Genomic DNA, 11511 nt, shown 5'->3' on the forward strand with positions numbered 1-11511 from the left:
GGAGCCATGTGCCCCCTGGAGCTGTGCGCATGGTGAGAGTAGGCTGCCTGCTGTGGGCTGGGCAGGGAGCACTGGGCTTTTCCCAGCAGGATGGGAGTTGGGCTGAGGCTGCACTCAGGGTGGGCAGCAACAGGAGGGGGAGGTTACAGGGGGACTACAGTGAATTCTGGGATGTCTGTAGCCCCCCCTCCCAGCGTCACCACTGCCCACTCCAAGCATAGCCCCAGCCCAACCCCTCCACCAGGAAGAATCCAATGCCACCTCCAACCCTAGCCTGCAGAAGACAGCCCACCCTTGCCCTGTACACAGATCCAGGGGGCACATGCCCCCCATGTCTCCCTTGGAGGTGTGCACAGGGGTTGGAAACCGCCCCCACGCCCCGCAGATGAGCCACTCGCAGCTCCATCCCACACCTCACCAATCCCTGGCTGGGCAGTACCTGTCTCTGCCCCTTCCCCACTCCCACCCTCACTGTGGGGGCCTCCATCTGCACCCTCCCACACACCCCTTCCCCTCCACAGACTTACTGGCCGGACACTGCTCTCCAAGCTGCTGGGCTGCACTCCTCATCCTGTGCGTGCTGCGGCTGTGCCCATGCATGTGGCATTTATCAGTGACATTATCAGCCAAAAAAAAAAAAAAAAAACCAAAAAACCCAATTGTCAATAATGTCGGTTTTCCTTTTATCAGTGCCGATATGATATGGACTGATGCATCGGTACACCTCTACTAAAGAGGCACTCATAATTACTTCTTATAGCAAAAATACTTATGTATTTGTAGTATACACTCTGAATACAACCTAACCAATTACACTACAGAAAAATACCTTATTTCATCTTAAAAATCAAAGCTAAGAAGAAGAAAAGAAAGTTAAGTAAGAGGGAAATGTGGCATGCATTTGAATAGTAACCAAGTATTTAAGCTTAGGAAGACTGTACATTCTTTGGTGGATCTCAGAAAGTGGTTTGCATACAATATATGAGAGGGGCTTAAGAATTGTAAAAGGAGGAAAACATATCCGGGAATCAGTGGATGGAAGTTTTGTAATTGGAGGTTATAAAATGCAGGTTTTATAACTGGAGTCTTTATTTTATCCTAGAGGAGTGGTTCTCAGCCTCATTAGACTCAAGGCACCCCTTAGAAAATACCAGGTCTTAGCATTCACTCATTTTTGCCTATGGGAAAATAGTACAGCAATTCTTCTGTTGCAAAGAACTCCAACAGGTCAGAACATTTTTAACACTCTGGATTCCTGTTTGAAATCTCTGGGTTCATCCGATGAATGATGTCTGTACAGAACAGGGCTAACACTGCATGGCAGCACACGGCATGCTTGAAAGTGTCAAAACACCCTAGGGTGCCATTGCACTCTGGCTGAGAATCACTGGCCTAAATGATGTATAATGCTGGTCAGTATTATGAATATGAAAGCCTACATTTGGACGTCTGGCTGATAACAAAAGAATTTGATTCATAACAGCCAAAGAAATTAATTAAATCAATATGGACATGGAATTAAATAGTGGGGCGGCGGGGGGGAGAAATCAGCACCCCAAGTGACACCATTTGATCTTTAAATGCTAAAGAATTATTGCAGGCTGAAAATTTAAAAGATCTGTTTAAACAGAACGTGCACTTCATCTTGGTTTGCTTTGTTTTTCAGGTAGGTTTTTTTGGGGGGGGTATTTTTTGTCTGGTTTTTACTTAACAACAGTTTTTATGAGCTCAAATCTATACACAAGAACAAAAGTCTAAATTGTGAAAGTTTAGCTTTCAGCTACTTATACATTTAGTTTTGGAATAAGAGAATGAAAGAGAGAGAGACTTAATTTTTAAACCCCTATTATAAAAATAACAAAAACAAATGGAAAAAGCGCAAAGGTATGTTGCCCTCCCAGGGGCTGAGCGTAAAACACTTGTCGCCAACAAAATATCATGTCATCAGAGCAGACCCATACCTAGGAGTGTGCGGGGCCCAGGGCATATCAGCCCATGCAGGGCCAAGGGGTGGTGAGCGGCCAAAGCATGGAGCAGGGGGCAGAGGGGTGGCGAATGGCCAGAGCGCAGGGGAAGGGGGTGATGAGATAATCAACAGCTGAGATGGTAATGTCCCTGCATTCCTTCCTTTGGAAAAAGCTGTTTAAGAAGAGCTTGTAATGAGTAAGGCTTTATTTTCTGATAAGATGTTAAATGCTGATAACAGAGCTGATAAATGCCCTGTTATCAAGGGAAGGACCCCTCCCTAATCAGAGGTCCTGCCAGGGCTTGGCCATGCCCCCCTCAGCTCAGCTCTGTGCAATGGAAGGGAGGGCTGCTCTAGTATCTCTGTGATGTCCGTCTGGTTACAAAACTGATTTAGTCTAGCCAGGTTAGATTAACCTGCAAAGATTAACTAAATTGAGGCTCAGGCTTTTTGAATGTCTGTCCCTAGCCCAGATGGCACAACTGTGGTCTGCCTGTCAGAGCTTCAATCAAGCTGTAGTGTAGTATTTTTACTGATGGCTAAACACTGTGATGCACTTTGCTGACAGCCATTTTCAGCCTGTTGGGTTTTTTTTCCCCAGAACTGACAGTCACTAAATTTACTGACAGTTGGCAACCCTGGTTTTGCTGCTCACAATATTACAATGTATCTGATAAAAGTCTACTCCAAAGGCAACCGTGACAAAAAAAGACATGAGGATATGCAGAGTATCCATAAGAGCTCTTTGCTTTTAACTTTATTAAATATCCAGCAACATCGAAAGGGCAATTAGGTTGTGAACTCTGCCTTAGTTGACCTTAGTGCCAGACCCTTCTATCAGGAAGGGTCATTTACACAAGAAAATAAAAATTAAGACAGATCCACAGAGCACTTTGAACCATCCAGGACACCAAATAACCTCATTTTAAGAACAAATAATTAATATGCATCCCCTTTAGCACTGAATAACAAGATTAGACCGAAATGGATTTAAAAGGGTTTCGGTTGCTTTTTTGTTTTTTTTTTTTAAAACACAGAAATGAATTACACAGATCTTATTAGTTGCCACACAGCTAATTCCGAAGACCAAAGTTCAAAAGAATAAAAAGTTAAGTCCTACACTGAAGAGAGTGGAGGAGCCAGTTATAAACCATATAATTCAACTAAAATTTCACTACTGGTATCAGTTAGAGAACTAATTAGAAAGAAAATAAAGCTGAGTATTTTTTGGGCAGCTGACTTGTGTGAAGACTTAAATCTTGTTTAAACTATAATATTTTTGTTCATTTCCCTGAGCCATATAAAGCAAAACTTCTTTTCTGGATGGAAGCATGAAGTGGATACATGCATCTCCAGCCTTATGTATGACAAAGCAGCCAGAGAACTGGCTGGCCTTCTACAAGAGTCAGAAATTGGCTCAGATTGCACATCAATTCTATATTTGTCAACACCATCCTAGCACCCCAAATCATACTACTGCTTTGCCCAGATCTTTACTCTAAATTCTGTTCTGTTTCCTTTCACTGATAAATCTTTTTCTGCAGTCAGACAGTGACAACTAAAATGATGTAGTTAAAGTAATAAACAGAGAATTTTAAGTAGCCTGTCAAAACAAGTGACACAGTGTGAGAGTTAAAACTAAGATGATACAAAAGTTTCATTCAAAGTAGCATCTTTACTACTCAACTGCTAAGAATTATCTTGCTCAGAGAATGCTTTATGATTTCACTTGCAACAATTAACTAGGTTCCAGCTCCTCCCTAATAATACTAACTATCTGATAAACAAGAGCTACTTCACTATATAACTTGCAATCTCTATTTGAAGAAAGTCCTTTCAAAGGTATTTCAAGCCTTGAATGAGCCTTGGCAGCATTGATTTCAACCTGTGGATACACCAGGTTGCCTGCCTATACCTTCCTTGAGGTAGGCAAGATAACTGGCCCCAAACTAAGAAAGATCCCAGACCTTTAAAAGGTCTAAGAACAATCATTCCACAGCTAAAAAAGTCACCTTTGAACATCCATGTTAGCAAGGGAGAACCTGGTGACTTTTCTCTGCCAGCCACATTCACAAAATTACTTTAACTCTGAGACATCAAATATTTAAAAAAAAAAAATTGGACCTGAGAAGTTTGCAAAACACGTTTTAAAAATTCTGCAAGTAAGGAGGTGGTTCCTAAATATTTCATGCTTCTTTAAAAATTCTTACAGGTCTTGAATACCCTCAGAAGTGTGACATGCTAAAAAATTATTCAATTTCTCCCTACCAGAAAAAAAAAAGGAGTACTTTAAAACATTAGCTACCTAAATTTGTTTCTGCACTTATACATCACTGCTGAACAATTAAATATGAAAAAACCCTACTCCTAAAACAGACTATTTGCCCCTTTCTAAGCCAAGTGCAGGATTTCACAGGCACCGGCCAACACGGGTCCTATATTTGTTTAAAACATCATGCTTATTAAAACACCTGGAAATAAGGGCAGGATTTCTTACCCTCTGAAAAGGTTTTTGATTTGTTACTTAACTAAATGCGTTTGTACAGCTTTCCTCAAATCTACAAGTCCTTTATCCACAAGATGTCAGTTGAGGCAATAATTACATTAATAAATTGTAGCCAGTCTAAGAGGAAAGAGATGTATAGGCATTTAGAATTAACATGCTGTAAATCGCTTCTGCATCATCCTTTGTCAGTAGAGTTAGTAGGCTTTTTTTTTTGCTGCCTTTTAGTCATAATTTAACACATTTGACACATTTCATCTCACTCAATGCACTGAACCCTAATACAAAAGAACACCAGTTTGTCAACGGCACGTGATTTGAAGATGAGTATCAGTTAATCTTAGGTGGCTGACAGTGACAAAGACAGCCATGCTGGTGACAGCAAAGGGAACCTAAGTGACAAGGAAAGATCAGACCAGGATACTGGCACGGCAGTTGCAATGTCGCCAAAATGCAGGACCTCACCAAATCCCATGCAATTGTCTCCAAACTGAAAACCTGCAAACCTCTTCCTATGGTTTAGAAAAGTCTCTGTACTCCTCTTCCTGAAAACATAGGAATTGCTACTTGAACAGACCAGTGAACTATCTGGTCCAGCAGTCTGTATCAAATGCTTCAGAAAGACGATGCATAAACCCCACTCTGCCCAACGGACACACACCCCAACCCTGAAAACAGTGACAATTTACACACCAAGTCCCACTGACTTCCACTGAGACCAGTCACAGAATATAGTTAGTCACTTTGAGTAAGTCTTTGCAGAACTGAAACCAACACTGGCAATTATGAGAGAACCTAATGTTAGGGAACATTGCTCGTTTGCATTTTAGCTCAAGAACAATTTCAAATCAATACCGGGTGGACAGGTATAAGCAAGCTATTGCAACACAACCACATATTTGTAGGGATGTACCTAAGGTTAGGAGGGAGAGAAAGAAGAACAAGCAAAGTGGAGAAACAGAAAATAAAAAGGAAAACATGGGAAGCAACAAGGAAGCTTCTCATTTGTGTTGTACAACAATTACATCAGTTAGTGTGTCAGTTTCCAGGGTTTATATGGCAACTTCCCTTAGCCCAGGTATCAAATGAGGAATGGATGTTCCTGTTTTTGGCTACCCTATACCATATAAAAAGGGACAGAATTCTGCTGGCCCTGAAAATAAATAATAAGTCTAAGTCAAGCATCCTTACCTACTATTACATTTACCTACTAACATCACAAGCAACATCTAACACTTATTTAAATATATGTTTCCTTTTTTCTAACCGCTTGTTTACTGCAAGCTCTTGACAGTGTCTGGCCTCTGAAAGGTTTAACCAAGGTCATGTGGCAACTCTCCCTCTTGTTGTGAAGGAGGAGCTTTGTTTTGTTTTTTAATCTTCACAAACTCACAACATTGTGCTGAAACTTCCAAGGGAAAAAACCCAAAGAGAAAGCAAAGCTATACGTACTATACGTAACCCACTTCTCCTGCGTTATAGAATGGAGATCTTGCTTCATAATCTAATAACTTCAGAAACTGTTCAGGCCAGGCAACTGATTATGATATGGTAAAAACCAGGTTGGGGAGGACAACTAACCTCCAGTAGCTAAAGAATAGGTGACTCTCCCCATCTCATGGAACAGCATTCAAACTTCTACATTTAAGTCCAGAAGGGGCACTTCACCATTGCTGCATTTCACAGGCAAGCAAGTTCTTTGCTTTAGACTCGCTGATGGCTACCAAAGCTCTATTTTTAAACCTACAACTTTGAGAACAGTGGGCAGGAAAAAATGGTCTTCCTCCTCTTCTTCTTCCAACCTTATATTTATTTATTTTGGAGCAAATTTCACTTTTTTTACTTCTAACTTGAAAAAAAAATGTTTAGGTGTTTTCTTTACCAAAAAAGAGACACACAAACCTGGAAAACTAGTTCAGCAGGGCAAAAGTTTAGAGGGCTTATCAGCAAGTGAAAATAGACTTTTGAAAACACTTATATAAATCCACCTCAACTTTATTTTAAGCACAGAACAGTAGCTATTGGTAGCACTCAGTGTTATAAAATACATGTATCCAGCCATCCATCAAAAAAGAGTGTTGTTGCCTCATTGTCAAAAAAAGCTTTCCAATTACCTAACACCCTGAGAGTCCATCTGCATAAACTCCAAGGTAGATGCATTTAAAGTCCAATTCCACTGGAGGGAGCAAAGAGGGAGTAGTTGACTTCAATGAGCTTGGGATCAATCCCTCAAGCATAAATTAGAGATTAAACTATTTTCTGCTACACACATTCTAATTTTGATCTAATATTTTGAAATAAATCAGAGTGGCATGAAAAGACTATGGTGTCTTAAACAAACGGCACACGTGCAAAGTAATCAGAATATGGAAAGCAGCCACCAGTCAAAGCCTTTCTTCTCTTGAAATGCACTCAGCTTCTACCCTGTTGGGCTGATTGAGCATACAAAAGTTAAAAGAAATAGAACACCATTAACTTGACTTTTACTAATACCCAGTAAGGTCACTGTCAATCTGACCACTACAGTATATAAAATTTCCTTCAAAGGTTGTTTCTAGGAGGTTGGGTTTTTTTTGGTTTTTTTTGCAACAATTGTATAATTAGATTTTTCAAAAATAAAAATATAACCTTTGACCTTTCACATGCAGCTAGCTGTGTCAGCTTCAGAACACATGTTCTATTTTGCAAACATGTCAACACGGTGTGATGGATACTTTGACAAGTGCTGATGTTGCTATGAAAAAACACGATCTCTGCCCACTGAAATTTGCTAGGGGGAAAAAAACAAACAAACAAACTTGGCTAATTTCCTCCTTCCCTCCCTCTCCAGTACCAAACAGAAATTCACTAAATCTCCATACTTTAAAAAAAAAAAAAAAAATGCATTTAAGACTAAAAAAAAAGGTTTAAGTTCATTACTTCACTTGTCCTCTGAATCTAGGAACCACAATAAAAGTCTGCCTATTCTCCTCAATCAATACAATCCCTTAAGAGTTCAAGCTTCAAAACATTCACATAAAATATTAGCTTTATATATTTGCAGTAGATAAACTGAACTAGCAAGACAATCAATCAATTTTCAATTACTTTTGGCATCTCGATAAGATGATAGTGCACATACTAACAATCAACAATCGTCTGCTAATGAGCAGGCTCATACCTTATGGGAATCATGAACCTTTCAAGTGGGTAATTAACAATAATTATTTGCAATAAATATGTATTTTTTCTGTAGTCATGATCAGTATATAGTGTTTGTAATCTGAGGTATATTCACATGAGACACTTGGCTGTACTGTCTTATTCCAGGCTGTGTCCATATACTGTTAGATTAGGAATTTCTAAAATGCATTTATAAAGTTTCAGGTGTACCGAGAGCCATATCTTTATTTACTTGCAAGCACAGCACAATATTTTATGTCCCAGTAGACTTGTTCTAAATTATGTTGTACTTACAACGTCAAACTTTTGGGTGATGTTTCCCTGGACATCAAGTAAATAAACCTTGCCATAATGTGTTCCCAAGGCTAAAAACTGGAGAGAGAGACAGAAAGAGAGAGAGAGAGGCAGATTAAATAAATACAACATTACGAGTACAAACAGCTAAAGATCTTTAAGATGTTTAGCAGATTAATGATTAAAGCTGCCCTAAAAGAAAATATTCCATGGACAAAGCTTATTGTAGCTGCTCCTGAAGAATAAAACAGGGCTTGAAGCCCATATTATTGTGATAGTGCAAGTTAGCTGTCAGAATGAGTCATGAGGACCCTCATCTACTGACAACTAATGGTGTGTCTGCAGTCTGTACACACTGCCTGATGGACTGTGGCAGCAAATTAAAAATGCAGTGTGAAAGCAGGGACTAACATACACTTGAAAACAAAGCCATGGAGGTGATTAAGGAATTAGTTATATTTTTGGTTTGTATTTTTGCCGTTCAAAAAAATATTTTACACACAAAAATACCACTATTCAGTTAGGCCATTTGTACACATATGTAATATGGAAAGGTAGTCTAAGCTTTGTTTAAATGTACCTACCATCCAGCTGAGTTTACTTTCCTTACATAACACTTCTACAATTAACACTGGGTACATCTACAAGAAAATTATATTTTTTTTGTGTCAGACCATACCCTAAATTTTTTTTTTTTTTAATCTTAACATGTTTATCTAGTAACTTGGAGACCCACTGTTAATTGAACTGTGTGAACTAGCCCTAAACAAAACAGGAGAAACTTTAGTACTATTTGACAGATGACAGAGAGATTTTCTCTCTGTCTTTTGGCATTACTCAAATAGTATGGGCTCCTAAATTCTCTGTATTTCACTGCATGTGAGCATGCTTCATTGCAACCTATAATGAAATGCTCAAATTTACAGGCACTACTAAGCGTGTCAGTCAAGCAGCACAATCTTTAAAAAATAACCTTATAGAAAGTCAAGGTTTAAAAGGATTTATCAAAATGGAATTGCTTAAAATGAAATTTCAGTTCAGGCACTTAAAATATGAAGCTACATTAAAGAGGAGTCAAAAAAGGGAAAGAAGGGGTTCATTAGAAATTCATTCCCTGCAATGCCTTTCACTCCTGCAAGGTTGCCTTTTTTCAGGAAGAAAAAAGTCCCCCGGGTAAAAAAATCAATACTGGTTAATAAAACATCAGGTGTGTAGACATAACTAGGTATGACTATTCCACTGCACAGGCCTGCTTGAATGCACCAGGTGCCATGACGATTAGTCATCCAGTGCAGACAGCGAGCCTGGTGAAAATATGATGCTTTAGCATTGAAAGAAAAAAATAATTCTGGGGAGAAATTAGTCTGAATAGAAGAAACCAGACTTTGGTACTTCCAACAAAGCCAAATTGCATTAAATCAGAGATACATGTGCAATAGAACAGTATTTTTTTTCAGGTTGACTCTTTTTCTAGGGTATGATTCAAAAACAAAACCTACCATCCATGTTTATTTTTAAGCTTTCTATTGTAAGACACCTATTCCTAAAAGACCCCAATACCCTAGCTTCGAACAATATTGATCCTTCTCATAAATAGTGTATCTAGTTTGCTACATGACTAGAAGTGTTTGGATAGTTAAAACAGCTCTACTGTGGCGTCACTTTTTGTGATGCTATACTTAAGGTGTACCTGTGCACTTCCATATATACATAAACTTTATTAATCTGTTAGCCAGGATGTAAAAACGTCATTGATCAGTAGCAGTTTTGGCCAATTTTCCAAATGCCAGTTTAATTTTAAGAAAATCTAAAGGTTTGTGGAGAGACTCGTGGTCTTCATTGGTACTATCAAAAAATGTTAAAATTAAAAGTATAATCTTAAACCATCATAAACAGAGCAACTCCATAATACTTTGAGTAAGAGAAATAAACTGCACATTCTGAACCCCAATGAACCATTTAACAGATAGGTACCACAATAGTAGCTGTTAAGGAGTCATTACTAACTTTCAAAAAGTGCTAAAAAATACACACAAGAATACTGTAAGTATGAAGTTTTTTACCATTAAAAATAGGTGTTTCATAAAGTTATGAAGTGTGACTTTCAAGTACCCTGTACTTTGTCTTTCACATATTAAAGACCTTTTGTCTGTCCCTTTTTTCCCTTAATCTCACAAAACTATTCTTTTATGCTCATGACTAAATTCTTTTCTCCCCAACCCCGCATATCAAACTTCAGTGTTTTCTTAGTAAAGAAACTAGATGGAGGGGAGGGAGAAGGATCCCAAACTGAATACATACCAAGTACAATTCATTTGTAAAAGCTTATTTTAATTATTTTATTTTCCACGCTATTAACGATACCTCAGTTGTCTTCCACAGATAAATACTCCCTAAACCAACCTCCAGCATAATCGAGTTTGTACAGCTGAACTATTCAAAACAAATAAACACAATAGACGCCAAGGTCCTTACTGAATAAAATGCAGTTGAGATCATATTGTTGTAAAGGGAAGGACACATGCACAAAAAGTTATTTTAAAATCAGCAAAACAATGACTGCATTTCCCAGCCCTGCAGGGCGAGAGAATACCTTTTCATGCACGGTCATGCAACTGGCAACGTCCTTCTGAAGAATTTCAGACACGCCATTAGTAAGCCTTTCATATTTCAGCTTGGGTTCTTCTTCACTTTCATCTTCCTACATCATTAAGAGATTGAGAGAGAAAGATTATTTTAACACCTTCAAATTTATATTTTAAAAAATGGTTAAAAATTCCCATAGACCATCACAGAGCAACAGCCACAGATGGTTCCTTTTGATCTCTCAACAGCCACTACAACTGAAAGCCAAACTTCCATGTTTCATTCCAGTTATTCATACCAGAGTACTGGATGCAAATAAATACTGTAAATACATAAATCAATACAATTATACTGTACAGAGGCACTTAGTTGACAAGCAGGGGGAAATGTACATGGGTACTTAGTAAAATGAAAGCCAGTCATTCCCAATTAAGAAAAAAAATATAAATATGAATATGGCAAAGGTGGTGATGATAAAATAAGATATGCAGCTATAGCCAATTATAGCTCTGAGCCAAAGCATGCATGCTATAAGAAACTTGAGGACCTTTACAAGATGCTGCACCTCTGTAGGAAGGACAGACACAAAATGCTGTAAATAAAAATAAAAATATCGGCTAGGAATATGTTAAATTGTATAGAATGCCTCAATGGCTTTATGTTAAAACCAAAAGAGAAAAACCACACTCAATCCAGTAGAAACATGCTGCTGCAACCTGTAAAGGGAGATCTGGACGCCATACGTCTTATATGAATGAACTGAGACCTAGATCCATTCCAGAACCTCAAATCTACCCCGTCATTACCCCTTAAAGCTAAGTATAAACATTCAAAAAAGCCCAAGCCTGAACCAATCCAATCTTCGCAGGTTAGTCCAACTTGTGTAGACTGAACCGGCAAGCAAGTGAACAGATGTTCACTTCCAATTCCAGAAACTCAGGCACATGCCTGCAGTGGCTCAGGCCAGAAGCCAGGGGCATTACAGTAGCCCTCCCTTCTC

At 38.7% G+C, this 11511-nt stretch overlaps 1 protein-coding gene across 4 annotated transcripts in view; it reads right to left on the bottom strand.

The window, feature by feature from the left end:
* VPS41 (VPS41, HOPS complex subunit) overlaps positions 1-11511 on the bottom strand; it is a 185012-nt gene that overhangs the window by 135034 nt on the left and 38467 nt on the right. For all 4 annotated transcript variants that reach the window (XM_019509076.1, XM_019509074.1, XM_019509075.1 and 1 more), the window contains 2 exons: positions 10519-10626; positions 7926-8003 (listed from right to left, as the gene is read on the bottom strand). In XM_019509076.1, coding sequence (XP_019364621.1) covers positions 7926-8003; positions 10519-10626 — 186 coding nt within the window. The remainder of the gene's footprint in view (positions 1-7925; positions 8004-10518; positions 10627-11511) is intronic.

The sequence above is a fragment of the Gavialis gangeticus genome, unplaced genomic scaffold, assembly GCF_001723915.1.
Source record: "Gavialis gangeticus isolate Ggan-Ray unplaced genomic scaffold, GavGan_comp1, whole genome shotgun sequence".
In the NCBI taxonomy this organism is placed as follows: Eukaryota; Metazoa; Chordata; order Crocodylia; family Gavialidae; genus Gavialis; species Gavialis gangeticus.